This window comes from Crocuta crocuta, unplaced genomic scaffold, assembly GCF_008692635.1.
Source record: "Crocuta crocuta isolate KB4526 unplaced genomic scaffold, BGI_CrCroc_1.0 scaffold253, whole genome shotgun sequence".
Lineage (NCBI taxonomy): Eukaryota > Metazoa > Chordata > Mammalia > Carnivora > Hyaenidae > Crocuta > Crocuta crocuta.
The window spans coordinates 5,096,283-5,120,240 of record NW_027529451.1 but is presented as its reverse complement, the minus strand read 5'-3'; the positions used below and the strand labels follow the sequence as shown (position 1 = coordinate 5,120,240).

The window sequence follows — 23,958 nt, the reverse complement described above, 5'->3', positions numbered from 1 at the left end:
CACCTACATTATCACCCTTGTCCAGAAGTTGAGCACTGTTACTTCTAGGTTTTCTCCACGCCCATCTCATTCCCCAAGAAAAAAGGCAATTAGCTTATTTTATAATGTGGTTCAATTTCTTCTAAAATTATAGATTCAAGCTGAGTTATAATTTTTAGCATTTTGCCCTAGTAGGTCGAATTGGAAGGGGCAGAAAAGTTCAGGCTACCTTTATGTTGGTGATGGCGAGCTGAATAATCACTTCAGTTTGTTTAGTGCACGTGTAATGGCTCAGAAAACAGAGTTTTTTCTCTTGACCTATTGACCATGGCAGAAATGTGTGTTTATAAGAAACAATTATTTTATAATAAATTTTATTCAAACTGGTTTATCTATAAGAGCCTTTGAATGTATATTAAAACTGACTGGGCCTCACCAAGTCACAATATAATCACTGCAGAAAAAATTTTGAAGCACCTATGGAAAAAGGTTTGAATAAGCAAAGGAATATTGAAGAACAGCTTTCTTAGTTTCCATGGACACTTAAATCAGTATGCACATTTTCTCTAGTCACATTACAATTTCTCCTCTTTATTGATGGTTCTGTGATAGAGGCAGGACAAGGTTCCTGTGTCCATTTTGCAGATGAGAGAAGTGACACTTGGAAGCAATAAAGTGACTGAACCAAAAGTCACAATGTCCGTAAATAAGTGATCCAGGATTAGAACTCTGATCATTTGTCATCTGTCTTCTAATCATAGTGCCCCAGTGATTAACTTGGAAATATTAATTTTATGTCCACTTCTAGACTCAGCCAAATTAGGATCACAAATGCCTTGACAACTGACATTTAGCCTGTGCTTTCTTTTTAGCGTGTGCCCCACTAGGATGCATGGAAGACCTTGGGAAAGACAGCACAAAACTGCACTTGGCGAATTTTACCGCAACATACAAAAGACATTCCCCCCTCTCACCAAATGGCAAAACTCTTTGCCACACCACATCTTCCCCTTTATCAGGAGATATGAAGGTTTTATCAGAGAAAGCAATTCTCCAATCATGGACAGATAATGAGCGATCCATTCTTCATGATGGCACTAACCTTCAGGAACACAACTCTTATGGCAGAAATTCTCTGGAAGATAATTCTTGGGTATTCCCAAGCCCTCCTAAATCAAGTGAGACAGCATTTGGGGAGACTAAAAATAAAACTTTGCCTTTATCCAACCTGCCACCACTGCATTACTTGGATCAACATAATCAAAACTGCCTTTATAAGAATTAATTCCGAAGAGATTTCATGATTTGGTCATGAGGTTACTGTCCTCTCCCTCAGTGGCTCTCAAGAAATTACTTAACTGAAAGCAGATTTTGAATAAACTTTTGCAGAGTTCTTCAGTACGTATATTTGCACATACTGTTCTCCATGTCCTGTATCAATTTCCCAGTATTAGCTCCATGTTCTGGCTAAGAATCAGATACAAGCTACCAGTTAATTAATAAACTTAAGAAACAGTTCTACCTTTGATAGTAATTGTAAATAACTGCCTCTCATGTAAAGAATGGAATTAAAATTTTTTAGGACATGGTTTTATATAGCATGTGAAATGCCTAAAATAAGAGGCCATTAATAATCTGAGAAAAATTGTAAGTTGCTTTAATTTGCATAAAAGAAATGGCAAAATGAATAGGTTCTATTTCTAGTGACCTTACATAAAGATGAAAATTATAGTTGAATAATATAGCTTATTCCATCTCCATTTGCCGTTGTGTTTCAGAGTTTAAGACTTAGTAACATTTTGATTAAAAAATGATTTTAGGACTTGAAATAACCTGATCATTGAAACCAACTCAGTGTTCCATAGTCCCTTCAAATCCTAACTGAAAAAAAGTGGTGAAATAGTTGAAAAACTATGTGGTGTGTGAACTGTTTCAATCCCGCATTATCCAACTAGAAGTAGAAAGAGCGTCACACAGGTTGCGGTCTAATCTGTGCCTTCAGTGGTCCATAATAAAGAGCTAAATATGTAACTGGATAAAGTCATTTTCTTCAAAGGGTCTATACCTGCTTGATACGTAGAGCAACTTAATAAATTGTTAGACTTTGTTTTGAAATGTAAGAGTGATTTTTGATTAACCAAATTAAGAATTTTAAGTCTAAAAACTGAATTTTGTGCTGTATTGATACAGTACAATCATGAAATGTCCCCAAACTTTTTGAGTAAGAGGCCTATCGTTTATAGACAAGGATGGCTTCACATGGAAATGCTATCTAAATTCTTCCAGGGTGGTGGTATTAACACTGTAATATAATGTATTAATTGGCTTATACATCTTTTGCCTCAGATTAAAGGGTTTCATGTAGGAGGCCTTTATCCTTTTTGATAGACAGTTTCAAATATCTTGAACTGAAAAAGAATATCTCGGATCTCTTCTATATTAACTGAGTAGCATACATACATAAACAATGTTCACTGGTCACAGATATTTTTGTCTTTCTATTATCTTACTCACTTATTCAGGCTTGTCTGTGATTAATGGAATTGGTGTCAGATGCTGGAATTTATTCTGACCAATGAACACCGCTCACTCCAGGGAGTACAATCTCCTGCCAAGTAATAGAACAGAACCCAATATGCATAAAACAAATACAAGACTCCAGGCTTTAGCTAAAGGAAGCAACTACCTGTGTAATAACAAAGCAGCAGATACTGTTTCTCATGTGGCTGCATAGTCTGTATATTCTATCTCATCTCTAATGTAGCTTACTGGTTTGCTTTTTTTTAAAACCAAGTTTGGAAACTTTCCTTTGTAAAGAAGTCATATGAGATAATGGCTTGATTAATGTTTTGAATAATGCCAAGAAATTGTTTAATTAAAATAAATTATTTTTGTTTGAAATTGGAAGTGAATGTGAAATACTGTCCTTGCCTATATATTCTAAGGTCAGGTACTAATTATTAGTTATTAATTTGACTCACATTACAGGTATTTATCTTGTTAAACCAACTTCTGAGTGGAAAAAAATGTTCTTCCATCTGAACAACAGGGTAGCTGGCAAACAGGTATGCCGGAAATCAGAGGTTGATGTTCTTTAAAGTACTAACTAAATGATGGGTAAGACTTGAACCAAAAAATGTATCCAGCCATAAATTTTAAAATATACACTTTATGATCATCTCCATTCTGCGTAAGACTCAGAGAAAAATGAGAAGGACCAATCTGTAGATTATTAATCTACTTAAGATGGAAAATTTTATGTTGACTTCTTTCATACCACTAGAAATTTGCTCCAAAGGGCTTCCTTCAAAAATTTCTTTAATCTTTAGATTTTTACCATAACCAGGTTTACATTTACATAGAAGAGAACACAGGTAGTAACAAAGACACTCCCTCCCCTTGACCTCCTATTAGCAAAAATAAAATTTTTATTTTCTCTAATAGGAAACTGAGGTACTGCCAAAATGGAACCTAATTCCTACATAGAGCAGGGACATACCTATGTGGAACACTAGAAAAACAGGTAAATAAGGAAGAATTCAAACTTCAAGAACCAAGCCTGAATTGTAAGGAAACCGTAATGATCTAATCCAAAAGACTACTTGGGTCAAGGCAGATCTTTAGGGGAAGAAAATCTGTGCACTCTTAATAATACCAGCCAGATAATGAATGAGCAACCAAAACAATAACTGAGGCAGCTGTACTAGTGGGTGAAGTAGACCAGTTTGGGGGCCAGGCATGGATATTCTGAAAGCTGTAGTCAGTGGTTTAGTTTCTGACAGGGATGAACATATTTATATACACTACTGTCCAGCGCCTATGGGGAAAGCAACATCTACATAAATTAATTTTCCACATAAGATTGAAGGTGGTTTCTCTGATTCTCATCCAAATTATAAATTAGCCACAGATTATATATTTCACTACCTTCTTAAAGTAACTATTTGCCTTTTCTTCATCTGCATCATTTAAAACAAAGAATTCAGGTCCTGTGCTCTAGGAAATGTACCAACACCAAAAGGCTGACAGAAGAATATAGGCTTGTTTACCCCTATGGTATGTGGTCTCTAGGTTTCTATATTTGCTTTGCTTTGGTCTGTTCTAGTAACCTTCCTTTTGATCTGTGACCTAGGAAAATGTGGCTGCTTTGGGTTTCAAGTAAGAGTAAAATAGTTCTTTGAGCGGTTCACTTAAGTATTGAATTCTTTAGGGTCCTATCTGCTTTAGACTTAAGTCCTTTAAAAAGAATCTCAGACCTGTTTCATGGGATTGGGGCCGAAGTTAAATCTTAATCCTAGTAGGTAGGAATTTCTATTTGTGATTTTAATGAGAACTATGTAAATATATATAAATCTTACTTACTTGGAAACTCGTTGCAGTGACTACAGTGAGGAGTTAACAGTTCGTGGAGGAAAAAAAGGAGCAACTTTTAATATAAAAGTTCAACCTGGGACCAAATTACTGCACTCAATTTTCTTAGACTAGCTCCTGAAATCATTAAACTAAACTATTTTCAATAGCCAAACATGTCAACATAATTCAATTTTAGGAAATTTTCCCTCAAATATGTAAGTAAAATTAATTCATGTATAAGTACTTCCTTCATCTGTGTTTCCAAATAATCCTTTACTGCTAATAACAATAACCATGGAACTGTCCGACTGACTTACCTTCAGTAACTTTCATAATGAGAATCTATTTCCATGGTTGTATAACGAGTTATAGACCCAGGAAGGATTCTGGTTTGTAACTATTCTGCTATCTGCCTTGTTATTAACACCCTTGACAGCTCCTGCTTTCCTTTGGTTACTTCTCGTCTCTGATTAGCCATTAGTCTGTACACTGGAATGGAATAATAGAAGGTCTATATAGAACCCTAGAAATCCGTATCACTGTTAGAAAACTGTAGTAGTGGAAAAACTTACCAAAAATCTATAATGACCAGGCAGACCATATCCCATTTCAATATTTACTCCTCCCATCCCTTTTGGTATTTAACTTTGAAAGTTTAAAAAAATCTTTTATTTCAGATAAAATTAATATTTCCATAATTTAGGATAAAGCAAACACTTCCTTGAGTCCGTAATTTCTGGTAGTGATTTCCATGAATATCAGAGCTCCTGAGTATCTCGAATATATGCCTACATGCTTGTGGGAAGCTTCTGTAGCCTTTTCTTGGTAGGAATTCCAGTTTTTCTGAATTCTTCCCTTTCCTTCAGGTATTCCATTTTGCATTCTTCATAAAAGGCTGGATCATTGTAACTAAAAGAAGGAAATAAATATCTCCTTTTAAAATGAAACTTTGCAAGCATTTAATAGAAGCTTATTTAATATTCAGACGTATCATCGGGTATATGCTTTAGTAATAGATTTTAAGAAATGGTCATAAACACACTGTAAACATTAGGCTATCAAACTAGCTGGTGGGAGAAAAAAGACCTAGTGGTTCATTTCCAAATGGCACTGTGTCCAGAAGCACAGCACCCATCCTCAGGAGGCCATGGTGCTCTGGAGCAGACGAATAAAGGCTGTGCAACAAGTACACAAAGTGCCGTCTGGCACCACGGGAAACATGGGGATGCACTGGGGAAAGGAGACCTGTCAAGCAGAAGAAGACTGAGCTGCATTTTTGAAGGGCAGAAATCCATTATCAAAGGTACACTGGGGAAAAGGCACAGAGATGAGGGAAAACTGATGCATGTAGACTGCAAGTAAATTAGTACCCCTGCAGCAGATTATGCACTTAAGAAAAAGGGCCTGGGATGAATCCAGACTGGGCAAGGGCCGCATCACGAAGGTCATTTTATGTGACAGCAAGAAGTTGGAAGTCTATCCTGAAGGCAATGGGCCACTATTAACAGAAGAACTCGAAGATCAGTTTTGTGTCCTAGTCACGCTGACCGCATATGACAGGCCAAAAGAGGGCAGCAAGGTTAGAGGCAGGAGGCCATGTAAGTAAACTATGAAGATAATCTAGCCAAGAATGAGGAAGAGCCCGCAGCTAGAGGAGGAGCAGTTGTGATGAAATGGATCTAGGGGAGATGTAGGAAATAAAAATAGGAAATAACCATTTAGAGTCAGGAGACCAGGAAAACTCTAAACACATGATACAGGAGAAGGAAAAAGAGCTGAGTTCAGTTTTGGACCTGAATAAAGTAGCTGAGGAATGTCATGACCTAAGAAGTGACCAAATTCATGGGTCCAAACTGAGCTTTTGCAGACCTAAGCATGACAAGAGAACTGGGAACCCACCTTAAAAGATTCAGTTCAGGAAGACGAGAATGAGAAGAAAGATGTTGCAGGAACAGGAAAGAGTATAAGGGAAGCCAGACAGAAGAGAAGTTTAAGGAGCTTCCGGAGAGGGAGGCCAAGTGAAAGAAAAAGGACTGAAGCGCTATTCACTGGACTTGGCTACCATGAACCCACTAGAACCTTTAGGAGAAGCAGTCTCCGTGGAAGGGGGCAGAAGTCAGACTGCAGACTTAACTGAAGAACGAAGATGGCACAGGTAGAAATAACGATTGATTTCAAGATGCCACTACGGAGATGAGAGAGGGCGGTGGTCGGTTACCTTCATTTCAGGAATGTCAACAGTAAATAAAGCTGAGTACTTTCTTAAAAGATGAAGAAATATTTAGAGTGTGTTGAGAATTAAGGTCAAGTAAAATCCTTAACTCGATTTAGCAAATGTCCTAACATTCTTGTTTCCTTCACTGCTTTTCTCCTAAAGAGAAGCAGCCTTCTCCAACCCCTCCCCAGAACAGGCTAGAACCTCTTATTTTTTCCTATTTCCAGGGGGTAAAAGGAAGGATATTTAAATAACTAATATCCAGATAACAAAACTAACAATACAGTGAAAGAATTAAGAGCTACCATTTATTGACTACCCACTATGTGCCAGGCATTGTACTGAGTTTACATACAGTCCCTCACAATCACTGCAGGAGAAGGAACTTCCCATCTTCTATGAGGAACCTGCCCAGGGCCACACCACTAGCTCAGCTCTGGCTGGTCCAGGAGGAAAGCCCCACTGCTCTCTCCACAGTCCGCGCTCCTGCCCCCTCTGCTCTAGCGATGCCCATTATCTAGCGGGATAATATGCAAACTAAGAACAAGTTATTATGACTGAAACTGTGGTGTAAAAATTCTTTAATCTATAAAAAAGAATTGAAGAACTTCAGTCAAAAAGAAGTTTAACCAGGTCAGTGATCCATTACACATCTCTTGGGAGCATGAGGGAAAAGAAGTGGAAGAAAAACAAGTCACAGAAGGCGTGTTTACTCCTCTGATGAGATGCTTAGTGCAGGTTCTGGCCCAGAGGTAAGGGTGTGTTTCCTTATCTATAAAAGGAGAGATTAGTTTAATGTCTCAAGTCTCCTAACTACAGAATTTTTTTTAAGTTTGTAAATTTTAAATTTCTATGTACATTATTACTATCAATGAAAACAGGCACCTGGGTGGCTCAGTCCATTAAGCGTCCCATCATGTGATGATCTCACAGCTCATGAGTTCAAGCCCCACATCGGGCTCTGCGCTGATGGTGTGGAGCCTGCTTGGCATTCTCTGCGCCCTCCCCTCCCCACACTCGTTCTCTCTCTGTCTCTCTCTGTCTCTCTCAAAATAAGCAAACATTAAAAAAAATAACTGACTCAGAGAATCACTATGTTTTATTTAATTCCCTAATAAGTATCAAACCATGCTGACCTGTATGTTCCACAGGCGAGAGGGCAGTTACAGGAGGAAACAAAGGATAACCAAAGCTGAGGCCTGGCAGCTATCAATTACCAGTACTGAAGTACCCCACAGTATTGTCTGCGAGTAATGCTGATGATAAAGCGCGTGGGGAGATACAGCTGAAAGCGCCTGCCTTCAAAGAACTTGCAAAGTTTTACTTTAATATTCAACTGTCAAGTGAACATGGTATTTAAGAATTATTGCTAAATTAACCTCAAAAATCAAAATTTACCTTTGTATCCTTCATTTGATGTAGTGCAGCTTTCTCAGGAGTTAAATGATATTAATCCCCCAAATCACCAGGCCGACAAGTCATCTAACTCCGTACATTTCATAAGAGGAGAGAAATATAAACCCATCTATAACATATTCAATCGATCAACCGTTCATGAAGAGGAATTCGCTAAGTCATGTGAAAAATCCTGTATTTTTGTTTGCCGACCTCATATTTTTAATCAGATACAACGTTGACACAGAACTTGACAAGACCTTTCACAAATATGTTGCTTAGTATGTAACAAACTGAAATCTCAGACTCAGCTAACAATATCAAAGATTTGATGGGGTGAAGTAAAGAATCTATCACATGTAATGAGTTAAATAACATGTTCTAACATATACTACACACATCCACACACAGAGAAGCACTAACAATGTGATTACTTACTGAGCAGTTAGACATTCTTTCAGGGCAGAATTTTCTTTCCGGCATTTTACTACCATAAGGATTCCAGAGTCCTTGCAACATTTGGTAAAATCTGAAAAAAATGTGGAAAAAAGAAAACGACTTGTAGTTACATCAACATAATTTTTTCTTAAATTTTTTCTCCTTTTGTTTCTGAGAGAGAGAGAGAGAGAGAGAGAGCGTGAGCAGGAGGAGGAGAGAGAGAGGGAGACACAGAATCTGAAACAGGCTCCAGGCTCTGAGTTGTCAGCACAGAGCCGGAAACAGGGCTCAAACCCACGAATTGCGAGATCATGACCTGAGCCAAAGTCAGACACGTAACCTGAGCCACCCAGGTGCCCCATATCAACGTAATTTGTAACAGCTCTAAACTATCCGTGTATTTTAACACCTCTTACCTGGATCGCGCCTGGCACATGGGGCATCCTCCACAAAGGCCACACACGTGAATGCAAGGCAGAACAGAACGAGTGCTATTAACCGCAGAAATAAAGAAAGAACTCTGAAAGGGGAGGAGAGAGGACCTCCGAAGAGGCCTCACGGAGAGAGAAGGGATGTAGAGAATAAGGAAGATTTCTGACAGAGAAAAGGTGTATCTTTACAAGAAATGAGTAAGGAGAGTAAAAGGGGAGTTGTTTCCAGACACAGGCATCTGTGTCTAGTCTTGCGTGTCTCCTGCTGGCCTCCAGGCACCCCCTTTAAGACGACCCTGCCATGGTTCCTGAATTTCTGCTAACAGAGCTCCCACTCCATTCCCAAGGCAACTTACAGATGCTACTGGAAATTCAAACAGCTTTCTGTCAAATTTCCATTCTAGCAGTTTGCCTTTTGGGTTGTACTGGCCCCTTGGTATCCTGCCTCCTCAGCACCAGCAGCCCAGGGCAGCCTGGTGCCATAATCCAGTCGGCTTGTGGTCAGACTCGGTCCTACCTATTCTTTCTGCAGGCCAGTGTGCTATGCCTCAGTTTCTCTCCTAACTATTCTGGGCCTTCTTCCTGTCCACTGGCTGCTCTAGTTTCAGCTCCGCCATCTCTAACCTGCTGCGAGTAACCAACAATGTCAGACTTAAATCCAAGATCATCCTCACAAAGAAGCTGTAGGTAAAGCAATGTTTTCTGAATATCTTTTATAACTCCTTTAATGAAAGTTACCAAGATTTCCCTCTTTTCCTGAGCTGTGCATTACCCTTCTAATTACTAACCAGTATAATTTATAATTATCCTAAAGCAAGCAGGTCATTCAGGGGTCTCCATGAATACACATAATACGTAACAAAGTTATCTTCCAGCCTCAGGCAGACTGTAAATAACTGAGATTTATGAAATGTTTAAGAACCTGCTGAGATGGGCTGGGACGAGAGTCCTAGGGCACAGACACAGCAGGCTCGGAAGGCTGCATGGCAGAATAGGAACAATGACAGCAGAGGCAGGAAGTGACTTTAATTCAGTTTCGTGTGTGTGATCACATGAAACTGGGTGACACGCAGCAACACCCCACATCAAAGACACAGGACTGGCTTCCTTTGGCTGCTCGTTCTCGAGCCTCGGCAACCCCACCAGCAGCTCCCTGACTCCCGAACCCAGTCAGGTATCTTCCTTATTTCAACTACAAATCTTCTTCCTCTCCGTGCACATGAACTGGTCTCATGAGCCAAATCAGACCAAAGGAATTTCCTTTGTGCTCTCGGAGTAAAGACTGCCTACAACTCAGAGGGCAAATCAGATTCACAATCAGCTCATTATTAGTGGGGATCCTGAGGGGTGGCTACCTGGCTATCAAAAAGTCCATTAAGGGGCGCATTAGTGCCTCAGTCGGTCAAGTGCCCGATGTTGGCTCAGGTCATAGTATCATGGTTTGGAAATCAGGTCACTTCGAGCCCCATGTCGAGCTCTGTGCTCAGAGCCTGGAGCCTGCTTCTGATTCTGTGTCTCCCTCTCTATCTCCGCCCCTCCTCTGCTCACACTCTTTCTCTCTCTCTTTCCCTCTCAAAAATAAACATAATTTTTTTAAAATTGTCCATTAACTTTCACTCTGGAATGTCATTAGCATTCCTACATGTAAATTCTCTACTTATATGATGATACTAAGCCCTACCTTTCTACAAGCAACAGTTATGATTCCAAATAAAAATTAAGACCTGGGAAATCCTCAGGGAATATGTACATAAAGTTAACCCAGAAGTGACTAAATCTGGGTAAGGGCTTCTTGAAAGGAAATGCCATTATCCATGGCGATGAACCATGAGCTTGTTCCCTTGCATCACCCAACCTTACTATGAATTCATGAGACCAAACCAGTTCATGGTTCTAGAATAATGTCTAGAAGAAAGATCATTAGCATCTTGAGTTTGCCTAATGAAAATATGTGAGCCAAAGCCCTCTCCTGGCAAACACAAACACAATGGCTATTAAAAAGTCCACTTTCTGAGTGTAACAGACCCAATACTTTTACATTTGGTAGATTCCTAACAGAATACTTAGGCACTGTATTATTTTCAGGTTCATTTTCCTTAATATGAATAAAAATGTTCTCAGTAAGGAATTGATGCAAGATAGCATTTATGTGTTCTGACCACAATAAAGGCACAGTCTATATATTTTCACACTTGTCCAAACCTCTTCAGGAATAACTGTGACTGGCCTAAAGCCTCAAGCTGTTTGTGAGGTTTTCGTCACTTGTTTAGCAACAAGATTTTAATGAGGATCTTTCTTTCATACCATATTAGCATACATTCAGATAATAATGATGCTGCTAGTGCGGCCAACTGATTTCTAAAATGGTATTCTAAGACAATTTAGATTCTTTGTCTTTCAGTGTTATGTTAAGTGGTATAAAGCTGGTATGCCTGTATATAATTTAATACTAGTTACTAGTAAAGATTATGAAAATAAAATTTCATTTATTTAAGCACATGTTAAGGAAATACAAATGAAAATGAACAGTAAGAACAGAGAGATTGCTAAAAAGTTATTTCAAAATTTAAAGAAAGGTACTTTTAAAGATAACATTCACGACTTTTCTTAAAAATGTCTAGAACCTGGGGCACCTGGGGGGACTCGGTTGAGCGTCCAACTTCGGCTCAGGTCATAATCTCGTGGTTCATGAGTTCAAGTCCTGTGTTGGGCTTGAAGAACTCAGAGCCTGGAGCTGCTTCAGATTCTGTGTCTCCCTCTCTCTCTGCTTCTCCCCCACTCACATGCTATCTCTCTCAAAAAGAAACATTAAAAAACAATGTCAAGACCATGACATCTATTCTTCTCAAACTATTTCAAAAAATAGAAGAGGAAGAAAAGCTTCTAAATTAATGGTACAAAACCAGTATTACCCTGATGCTAAAACCAGAGAAAAGATACTACAAATAAGGAAAACTACAGGCCAATCTGATGAACACAGATACAAAAATCCTCAAAAAAATACAAGAAAACTAATTTCAACAATACATTTAAAAATGCACTACCATCAAGTGAGATTTATTCCAGAGATACAGGAGTGGCTCATTACTCACAAATCAATTTGATATATATCACATTAACAAGACAAAGGGATTAGAAGCCATATGATCATCTCAACAGATGAAGAAAAAGCATTCAACAAAATGCAACATCTGTTTATAATAAAACCTCTCAACAAAGTAGGCTCAGAGGGACTGTACCCTCAGCATAATAAGGTGATATATGAAAAACCCATGGCTAACATCATAATGGTGAAAACCTGAGAGCTTTTCCTCTGAGGTCAGGAACAAGACAAGGATGTCTACTCTTACCACTTTTATTCAACATAGCACTGGAAGTCCTAGCTGTAGCAATCAGACAAGAAAAAGAAAGAACAGGCATCCAAATTGGTAAGGAAGAATAAAACGGTTACTATTTGCAGATGACATGATACTATATATAGAAGACCCTAAATTTTCCACCAAAAAAACTGTTACAATTAATAAACTGATTCAGTAAACTTGCAGGATACAAAACTAACACATAGAAATTGGCTGAGTGATAGTGATTTAATAGAAAAAGCAATTTAAAGTATCCCATTTACAACTGAACCAAAAAGAACAAAATATTTAGGAATAAACTTAACCAAGGAGGTGAAAGACTTGCAACCCAAAAAACTATAAAACACTGATAGAAGAAACTGAAGACAACACAAATGGAAAGCTATCCCGTGCTCATATACTGGAAGAACACGTACTGTTAAAACACCCATACTACACAAAGCAACCTACAGATTCTATGCAAACCCTACCAAAATACCAGCAGCATTTTTCACAGAATGAGAACAAATAATCTTAATACTGAGATGGAACCACAAAGAACTTGAATGGACAAAGCAATCTTGAGAAAGAAGAACAAAGCTAGATCATAATTCCTGATTTAAAGATACGCTATACAGCTTTAATAATCAAAATAGTATGGTACTGGCAGTAAACCAGAAACATAGATGATTGAAACAGAATAGAGAGCCCAGGAATAAATCCACACTTAAGTGGGCAATTAATCTTTGACAAAAGAGGCAAGAATATGCAATGGGGAAAAGACAGTCTCTTCAAAAGATGGCGCTGGGAGAACTGGACAGCTACCTGGAGAAGTATGAAACTGGACCACTTCCTTACACCATACACAAAAATAAACTCAAAACAGATGACTAAAGACCTGAATGTGACTTGACAATAAACTATTAAAAAAATAAAAAGTCATAAAAATAAAAAAAATTTTTAAATTAAAAAAAAAAAAGACCTCAATGTGAGACCTTAAACCATAAAACACCTAGAAGAAAACATTAGCACTAATCTCTCTGACGTCATCCTTGGCAACACTGTTTTTAGGTATATCTCCTAGGCAAGGGAGACGAGCAAAAATAAACTATTGGGACTACATCCAAATAAAAAGCTTTTGCACAGCAAAGGAAACCATGAACAGAATGAAAAGGCAACCTATTAAATGGGAAAAGATATTTGCAAAAATCTAGTATTTAAAAGAAATTAAAAAGCTTGAGGGGAATACTCAAGATTCGTTATCTCCATTTACTGGAATATAAATTAATGGCAATAAGATGTGATTCCAACAAAGAGCATTTAGTATGTAGCACTTGGAACAGAGATGACTTCTACTTATGGAAAACCAAAGGGTAATGACACATAATATTGGGCAGGGTCTATAATGGTTCCTGGAGATTTTCTATGGAGGACTGTAGAATAGGAAGATTCTAAGCTCACCCTGTCCCACGGATACAACTAGATCTGGTATAAATAACCCAGAAAATGTCCCCAAGACTGGCAGAACAAACCCCACATTAAAGTGCAGAGAAGAGGCCACCTCAAAGAGGGTAGGAAGGGTGAAGACACACTCAGGAGCTAAATGGACTGGTGGAACTGCCCATTGGAGGGAGGGATGCCAAGGGGTGGGGGTGGGGGCGGAGTGAAACATACTCTCATACTGGGGGTCCCACATGGGAAAGAAAAATCCCCATAACATTTGGTTGTGAAACCCATGGGGCTAAATTTCATGAGTTCTTACAATTAGCAGAGCTTATCACTAGGAATATTAAAAATCAGCAGGCTCAGGCTCTGGGAGAGCTGAGAGGACGAGAGGCAACGGGAGTCCCTCATCCTTAAAGAGACAGAACAACAAAGAGCCCTTAGAGATGCAGCACAGAAGCAGCAGTTTGAAAATTGTCTGGAACATAGAGAAGGGAGAGTTGACTCATCTCCGAGCTTGTCCCAGAGGGACGGAGATGGCTAGGGGAATCCTCTAGGAGCTGGTAGAACCATTCCCCTACCGCCATCCCCTAAGGAACTAGCCTGGGACCAACACCTGCCACCTAACCTGCTGACAGTATGCCATCCCCCCTCCCACTACGCGGGGAGCTTCTACAGAGCTGCTCCCTCCAAAGCCCTTGGCCAGAGCGCATCCAAAGCAGCACCACCGGCCTCAACTGTGTAAGCAGCTGTGACAGGGGCCGGCACCACTCCGAAGTGACTCCTATTCTGGGGAGAAGGGAAGATAACCACACACACTAGTCTGAATACAACTCCAGCAGTGGGGGTGGGGGCAGACAGGAGTCTGGTTGCAGGTCCCACCCACCAACAAAAAGATTCTCAGGGGCAACACAGGGAAAGCACCCTGAAGCTGGTGCTGCTGTCTCTCTGACAGACGACTGGTCTGACTCAAGCCCAAGGCGGCCCCCATCTGGTCCATGAGCACCACAGGAACGAAACACTGCCCACAAGAGGCAGAGAGAGCTACTGCAGACAAATGGACTGAAGGAAAAGGAGCCAAACCACAACACAAGGGCACATGCGACACACACAGGAGACACCCCTACAGTGCAGGCTGTGGGCAACAGGGGGCGCTGCGCTGCAGGGCACTAAAGGACCTCTTATTCCTCAGGCCATGACTGCTAAGAGCTGGAAACCTGGCTGATTTTCCTGACACACAGAAACAGAGTTAGACACACTGAGGACAAAGAAAAATGTCCCAAATGAAAGAACAAAATCATAGCAAGAGACCCAAGGGAAATGGAGAAAAGTAACATGACTCAGAGAATTTAAAGTAATAAATCATAAAGATACTCACTGGACTTGAGAAAAGAGTAGTAGACCTCAATGAGATCCTTAACAAAGAGACAGAAAAACATAAAAGAAACATTCAGAGATGAAGACCTCAATAAATGAAATTAAAAATACACAAAACAGAATAAATAGCAAACTAAAGAAAGCAGAAGAACAAACCAGTAACCTAGAGGACAGACCAATGGAAAGCAATCAAGCTAAGCAGGTGAGAGGAAAAAAAGTACAGAATGAAAACAGACAGGGAACTCAGTGACACCATCAAGTATAGTAACATCCACATTACAGAGATATCAGAAGAGTAAGAGAAAGAAAAGGGGGCAGAAAATATACTTGAAGAAAGAATAGCTGAAAACTTCCCAAATATGGGGAAGGAAACAAATTCAGACTGAGGCGGCAGAGTGTGACCCCAACAAAATTAACCAAGGAATTCTGCAACAAAACATGGAATAATTAAAATGGAAAGAAGTAGCAATAAAGAGAGAATTTTAAAGGCACCGAGAGAAAACAAAACAGTTACATACAAAGGCAACCCCAAAAGGCTATCATCTAATTTTTTAGCAGAAATTTTACAGGCTAGAAGGGAGTGGCATGATATAATCAAAGTGCTAAAAGGAGAAAAAACAACAAAAACAAAAACTCTGCAGCTAAGATTACTCTATCCAGCAAAGCATTCAGAACAGAAGGAGAGATAAAGAGTTTCCCAAACAAAAGTTAAGGAATTAATTGCCACTAAACCAGCCATACAAGAAATGTTTATAGGGACTCCTTGAGTGGAAAGGAAATACCATAAGCAGAAATAAGAAAAGTAGAGAGCACAGGAGCACCTGGGTGGCTCAGTTGGTTGAGCATCTGACTCTTGATTTCAGCTCAGATCATGAAGCCAGGTTTTAGGATTAATCCCCATGTCGAGCTCCATACTGAGCATGGAGACTGCCTGTGATTCTCATTCCCTAATGTCGTTCTCCTTGGCTCATGTGCTGGCTTGCTCTCTCTTTATTAAAAAAAGAAAAAAAAAGTTAAGAAAAAGAACTAGAAAGCACAAAAACAGTAAAAATATGTATATCTGTCAAAATCAGTCAAGGGACTCACAAAATAAAAGGCTGTAAAGTATGAAACCATATACCTAAATGTGGAGCGAAGAGGTATAAAGAATAAGTTCAAACTTAAGCAACCATAAACTTAATATAGCATATGTTAAGATGTTAGATGCATCTTAATACAGCATATAGCAGAAGATGTTATATACAAGCCAAAAATCAAAAACCAGTAATAGATACGCAAAAAATAAAGAGAAAGGAATCCGAATAGAATACTAGAGAAAGCCAAATAATCGTGAGAAAGCAAGGGACGAAAGGAACAAAAAACTACAAAAACAACCATAAGACAAGTAACAAAATAGCAATAAGTACATACCTATAAATAACTACTTTGAATGTAAATGGACTAAAGGCTCCAATCAAAGACATAGGATGATGGATTGGATAAAAAAATAAGACCTATGTATATAGAGCCTACAAGAGCCTTATTTCAGATCTAAAGACACACGCAGTTTGAAAGTGAAGAAACAGAGAAGCATTTATCATCCAAATGGATATGAAAGGAAGCCAGGGTAGCAATACTTCTATCAGACAAAATGGACTTTAAAACAAAGATCGTAATAAGAGACTAAAAAGAACACTAATCATAAAGGGGGCACTTCAACAATTGTAAACATTCTTGCACTTAACATGGGAGCCTCCAAATACATGAAACAGTTAATAACAAACATAAAGGAATTAATCAAATAGTAATACAATAATAGTAGGGGACTTTAATGACTCACATCAATGGATGTCAATAGTTGGTTTTGAATGATACATTGGACCAGATGGATCTAACAGATGTACTCAGAACATTCCATTCTAAAACAGCAGAATGCACATTCTTTTCAAGTGCACGTGGAATATTCTCCAGAAAACACGAAATATTAGGCCACAAAACAAGCCTCAACAAATTCAGAAAGACTGAAAAATTACCATGCACCTTTTCTGACCACAATGCTATGACACTAGAAACAAACTTCAATCGAAAATCTTAAAAGAGTCCAGATACAAGGAGATTAAGTTGCATGTTACTAAACAATGGATGCATCAACCTAGAAATCGAAAAATTCAAAAAACACATGGAGACAAATGAAAACCAACAGTTCAAAATCTTTAGAATGCAGCAAAAGTGGTTCTAAGAGAGAAGTTTGTAGCAATACAGGCCTACCTCAAGAAGCAAGAAAAATAAACAACTTAACCTTCCGCCTCAAGGAACCAGAAAAAGAATAAACAAAATCCAAAACCAGTAGAAGGGAAGGTAAAGAGGAGAGCACAAATAAATGAAATAGAACAGATCAAAGAAACCAGGAGGTGGTTCTTTGTAAAGATCAACAGAACTGATAAACCTTCAGCCAGATTCATCAAAAAAGAAGAGAGGACTGGGACACCCGGGTGGCTCAGTTGGTTAAGCGTCTGACTTCAACTCAAGTCATGATCTCATAGTCCGTGGGTTTGAGCCCTGCGCTGGGCTCTGCACTGGTGTTGCAGAGCCTACTTGGGATCTCTGTCTCCTCCCTCCCTCTGCCCCTTCCCCACTTGTGTGCTCTCTCTCTCTCAAAATTAATAAACTTAAAAGAAAAAGAGGACTCAAATAAACAAAATCAGAAATGAAAGAGGAGAAATAACAACCACAGAAATACAAATAATTATAAGATCATATTATGAAAATATTATATGACAACAAACTGGACAATATAGAAGAAATAGAGGAATTCCTAGTCATCTATAACCTACCAAAACTGAACCAGGAAGAAATAGAAAATTTGAACAGACTGAGTACCAGTAATGAAATGGAATCAGTTATCAAAAACGTCACAATAAACAAAAGCCCAGGACTATACAGCTTCATGGGTGAATTTTACCATACATTTAAAGAAGAGTTAATACCTATTTTTCTCAAACTATTATAAAAAATGGAAAAGGAAAGAAAGCTTCCAAATTCATTCTATGAGGCCAGCATTAACCTGATATCAAAACTAGATAAAGACACTACCCAAAAAAAGGGAACTACAGGCCAATACCTCTGATAAACATAGATACAAAAATGTTCAACAAAATATTAGCAAACTGAATCCAACAATACACTTAAAAAATCATTCACCAGCATCAAGTGGGATTTGTTCATGCGATGTGAGAGTGACTCAATATTTGCAAATCAATCAATGTGATATACCACGTCAACAGGAGAAAGGATAAAAACCATATGATCATCTCAACAGATGCAGAAAAAAGCATCTGGCAAAGTACAACATTCATTCATAACAACTCTCCACAAAGTAGATTTAGAGGAAATATACCTCAATATTATAAAGGCCGTATATGAAAATACAGCTAATATCTTTTCTTTTTTAATGTTTATTTATTTTTGAGAGAGAGAGAGAGAGAGAGCGCGACAGAGCATGAGGAGGTGAGGGGCAGAGAGAGAAAGGGAGTCACAGAATCTGAAGCAGGATCCAGGCTCTGAGCTGTGAGCAGAGACCCTGAGTGGGGCTCAAACTCACAAACTGTGAGATCATGAGCTGAGCCAAAGTTGGACGCTTCACCGCCTGAGCCACCCAGGTGTCCCAAGCAAATATCTTAATCAATAGTGAAAAACTGAGAGCTTTTCCCCCAACATTAGGAACAAGACAAGGATGTCCACTCTCACCATTGTTACTCGATGTAGTACTGGAAGTCCTATCTGCAGCAATCAGAAAAGAAAAAGGAATAAAAGGCATCCAAATCAGTAAGGAAGAAGTAAAACATCCATTATTTGCAGATGACATGATACTGTATATAGAAAACCCGAAATACTCCCCCCAAAATCTTACTGATAAGTGAATTCAGTAAGGTCACAGGATACAAAATCAATTTAAGGAAGTTCATTAGCATTTCTAATAATGAAGTAGCTGGAAGAGCAACTAAGAAAACAATCCCATTTACAACTGCACCAAAAATAATAAACCCCTAGGAGTAAATTTAACCAATGTGGTGAAAGACCTCTACCCTGAAAACTATAAAACACTGATGAAGGAAACTAAAGACAGAAACAAATGGAAAGACATCCTATGCTCACAGATGAAGAACAAATATTGTTAAAATGTCTTTACTACCCAAAGCCATCTACAGATTTAACACAATCTCTATGGAAATACCAACAACATTTTAACAGAACTACAACCAATAATCCTAAACAATCCTAAAACGTGATGGAAACACAAAAGGCCTGAACAACCAAAGCAATCTTGAAAAAGAAAACAAAACTATGTATCACAATCCCAGATTTCAATTCATACCTCGAAGCCGTAGTAATCAAAACAGTATGGTTCTGGCACAAAAATAAACATAGTGACCAATGGAATAGAGAGCCCAGAACTAAAGCCACTCTCACATGGTCAGTTAATCTTTGACAAAGTAGCAAAGAATATGCAGTGGGAAAGAAAAGACCAATCTCTTCCACAAATGGCGTCAGGAGAACTGGACAGCAACATGCAAAAGAAAGAAAAGAAACCACTTTCTTACACCATACACAAAAAGTAAACTCCAAATGGATTAAAGACCTATACGTGAGACCTGAAACTAATGAAGACTCTAGAAGAGAGCACAGGTAGTAATTTCTCTCATACTGGTTGTAGCTACATTTTTCTGGACATGCCTCCTGAGGCAAGGGAAATAAAAGCAAAAATTAACTACTGAGACTGCATCAAAATAAAAAGTTTCTGCACAAGAAAGGAAAATCAGCAAAACTAAAAGACAACCTACTGAACGGGAAACAGTACTTGCAAATGACCTATCCAATAAAGGGTTAATACCCAAAATATATAAAGAACTTACAACTCAATACCAACAAAACCCAAATAATCTGATTAAAAAATGGGCAGAAGACATGAACAGACATTTCTCCAACAGAATGGTGCCGACAGACACCAGAAAAGAGGCCCAACGTCACTCATCATCAGGAACATGCAAATCAAAACTACAATGAGATACCACTGACACCTGTCAGAAAGGCTGAAATCAAAAACTAAAGAAACAATGTGTTGACAAGGATGTGGAAAAAGGAACGCTCATGCACTGTTGGTAGGAATGCAAACTGGTGCAGGCACTGTAGAAAACAGCATGGAAGTTCCTCAGAAGACTAAAAACATAAAAACCATATGATCCATTAATTATACTACTGGCTGTTAACCTAAAAACTACACAAACACTAATTCAAAGGGCTACATGCACCCCTATGTTTAATGCAGGATGATTTACAATAACCAAATTATGGGAGCAGCCCAAGTGTCCATGAGATAACTGAGTGGATAAGGAAGATGTGGGGTATGTAAACACACACACACACACACACACACACGAATATTATTCAGCCATGGAAAAGAATGAAATCTTGCCATTGCAACAACATGGATGAATCTAGAGGGTATATGCTAAATACTGTAATGCTATACACATGATATAATGAACAAAATAAGTCAGAGAAAGAAAAAAAACATATGATTTGCTTGTATGTGGAATTTAAGAAACAAATGATCAAAGGTAAAATGAGACAAACCAAAAAACCAGATTTTAACTCTAGAGAATTGATGATTCGGGGGGGGGGATGGGTGAAAAAGGGGAAGGGCATTAAGAGTACACGTATGTTGGCAAGCACTGAGCAATGTGCAGAACTGCTGCATCACAATATTGGGCCCCTGACATCAATATAACACTGTATGCTATCTACTATGGAATTAAAAATTTTTAATTAAAAAATAAGTTATGTATAAGGCTGTAAAAAATAAGTAAACAGATTAAAAAAAAAAGGTTCTTAACTCATTTCTCCATTAGAAAAAACTGATTTCAGGTAGCCATTTGGTTTGTTTGTTTTCCCATTTTCCCATGTTAAGTTCATAATTTTTTTCAAGGTATTTAAAGGTGTTCATATCAACAATAAGAACAAAATGATAATGGCAGCTAAAACATGCTGGTATTTATTACGTGCCAGAAACTATACTGAGTACACTTATTAGCTCGCTTACATTTTATAGCTGCACCATTAGATAAGCACTAGTCTTAGGTTCATCTACCAGATGAGGAAACTGGCCTTTAGGTTAATGTCACATTTTCAAGATCAAAGAGCTTGGCACAGACCAGCCTAGAACCAGACCTTTACTAATTCCAGAAAAATACCTGTAACTACTGTCAAATCCCACTTACTCCTTCCACAATAAGAAGACAGGAAAAATCTCCATACCTAGCTGAAAGTTCCACGGTCACAAAGCAAACTAAATCCAAGCCAGTTAGCTCACACAAGGGTACAACTGGCAGCTCGCACACCCTATCATCACCGCGGGAGAAAAGAACTGCAGCTTGTTGCTCAGTTTTATGCTCCTTAGCAATCACCTGAAAGAAAATAACATCAGATACCTGACTCTCTGGTCCCACTCCCGTTTTCTAGAATTCCTATAAAATATAAACACTTAAAATAAGGATTTGGCACATTAGAAAGTGGCTTCTCTGAACGGAATTACCATGAAATGCTAAATTCTGTGTTTCCGAGTTTAAGTGCTACCAGAATTTGAAAGGCAGACATTAGCTAGCATAGCCCAGTGTTGCGGAGGAAAGCCCCAAACCATCCCACCGTTTTAAAAAGATTGCATGTCACAGGTGCTTTAAGTCTCCCCAAATCACAGAATCCACAATCATGAATAACAGCAGAGGTGGAGGCTTTAGATGACAAAGCAAGAGAAAGAAGTGAGTTTGGTTCATACCATACATTTTTGTTGCACGTTCCCTCTGCTCCCTCACAGCCTCGGAAGAGACCCATTCATGAACAGGCACTGGTCAAAGCAGCTAACAAAGGGGCACACCTGTGAGCACAGATCTTTCTAGGCTTCCCTGCTGTCTCCTAGTGGATGCTCTTCCCTCTCCCTCCCCTAATGAGAAGTAAGATCACACAGAAGTTAGATCAAATGCCTTTAATAATGCAAGCCACACAGGCAACAAAGTAACCTGCTGTCCTTTTTCATTCTTGCTAGAGGTTTTACAGCCTCTTCTGGGGGTGAGCATGAGTCACCAGTGACCATTAACCATAATCCATGGAGGGTCCGGGGAAAGATGAGCTGCCTTGTTCCAAACGTCTGGGACTGAAATGGTCACAGTGGGAAGGACTTCATGGGTCACTTAATCTAAACTCTTACTTGATCCAGAAGATCCTTGTTAATCCATTTCTCTGTTTCAACACTGTGACAAAAAAAAACGCCTTATCTCCCAAGGTCTTCAGCTCCTGTGTGTGTTGCATGCATATTACATGTGTGTTGCATGTTGGGGGAAGGATTTATAGCCTGGGGGGAAAAAACAGAGTAAATCTAATGCTGTCTCCTCGTCAAATACTACAGGAAATAACATCCCTGTCGTTCCCTTGTCCTGGTTCAGAGCCAGTGTGAATGCTGTTCCCCCCTCCAGATTACTGACAAAACGTGGTCACACTCCTCATAATCTTCTGGTTTGTCAAATTTATTCATGTTTTTAACACCTTGCTAAAAGAGCTCAGCATCTCCCTTATAAAACAACATCCATAAGGACAGTAAGTTTTTCAAACTCTAACACAGCAGGGAACTCAAATATGAAAACAACGATGGCTAGGTCTTTCCTAACAAAAATAAGTATGTAAATAAATATATAACAGTCCTTTGTATAAAAGTTCTATAAAACTCCTTTGTAGGGAGTCACAAGAATGACACATCACTAGCCATTCCCCACTCTGGTCTTCTCTTAGCTAAAGCAAAAAATATTTTTAGCCAAGCCAAAAACAGCCTTTGACACCATTAAAAGCCACTTATCAGCTTCCTTTTACTCTAATACAGTCAAGTCACATCAACAACCAATGCAGAAATACTGTACTGTGAAGTACTATGCAGCCACTAAAAGAAAGCATGCTGATAGGGAATGATGTCTAGAACTCAAAGTGAAAAACAGCAAGATGATGTCTAGAACTCAAAGTGAAAAACAGCAAGGTGTGGTAGAGCATGTAGCCATTTCTGTTCAGAATACCCACACGTTTGTGTACGTGCCCATATACATGTATCTGTATAGACAGATGTTTACACAAACACAAAATGGTCATTGTGGTTGCCTCACGTAAAAGCAAAGCAGGACCTGGGAGCCAAGAAATAAAGAAGCACATCAGTAGTGTGTTTGGGTAGTCTACACATAGGTCAATCTTCCAAAATGTAATTTACAGCAAGCAAGCAAAAGCAATAGCTTTGGGTAGAGGAGGGAATGGAGTCCAGCCTCGACTCTGATGAGCAGCTCTGAGGAGCAGACTGAAAAACCACTTGCGCAATTTCCTTCTTAAGCAGTGCTCTTCCCTGAACGCTGCTCGGCAGCAACTGCGTAAGGAGCCCTTCTGTGTATCACCCAGAACCCCCACTCATCACACTCTGGGGGTATCTCTGCACATGTGCCTTACTTTCATTAAACGCGAGTCGTTCTCAAATACAAATTTGGACATTCCTTTTCACAAAACAGACAGCTACATAGATACTATTCCCATTATACCGATGCCAAACGAAAAGCACTATTCCAAAGTAAAATGACACTATCGAAAGTCACACTGTTGGCTTTCTTGTAATTTAACACGGTCACACCAGCTGCCAAAACGGACGAAATCTGACAATAACATGTGCTACCTTGCTCATAAATAGGTCCAAATTCTCAGTTTTAGGAAGAGGAAAAAAAGAGAATAAAAGACATGTTATGCTAAATTTAATTAGACATTTAATACGTGTAGTATCCCTAGTTAACAAGGCAAATCGATCCTTTCAGTTCTGGCTGCAGTTTATTTAAAGACTTTACAATTTTACTACTTAAGAGTAAGTCCTATGGAGGTGTTATCTCACCATTTATATTTTCACAACACTTATGATATTGCTATCACACTCTTAAAA

General features: G+C 38.9%; 2 protein-coding genes across 4 annotated transcripts in view; one reads left to right on the top strand and one right to left on the bottom strand.

Annotated features, from left to right (window-relative positions):
• The window catches only part of AZI2 (5-azacytidine induced 2), a 43,336-nt gene extending 40,450 nt beyond the window's left edge, over window positions 1-2,886 (top strand). For all 3 annotated transcript variants that reach the window (XM_077760742.1, XM_077760741.1, XM_077760743.1), the window contains exon 8: window positions 852-2,886. In XM_077760742.1, coding sequence (XP_077616868.1) covers window positions 852-1,264 — 413 coding nt within the window. In that variant the 3' untranslated portion in view covers window positions 1,265-2,886. The remainder of the gene's footprint in view (window positions 1-851) is intronic.
• Window positions 2,887-3,280: 394 nt separating this feature from the next.
• The window catches only part of CMC1 (C-X9-C motif containing 1), a 95,955-nt gene continuing 75,277 nt past the window's right edge, over window positions 3,281-23,958 (bottom strand). The window contains exons 3-4 of the mRNA XM_077760744.1: window positions 8,381-8,471; window positions 3,281-5,241 (exon numbers count right to left, since the gene is read on the bottom strand). Coding sequence (XP_077616870.1) covers window positions 5,121-5,241; window positions 8,381-8,471 — 212 coding nt within the window. The 3' untranslated portion in view covers window positions 3,281-5,120. The remainder of the gene's footprint in view (window positions 5,242-8,380; window positions 8,472-23,958) is intronic.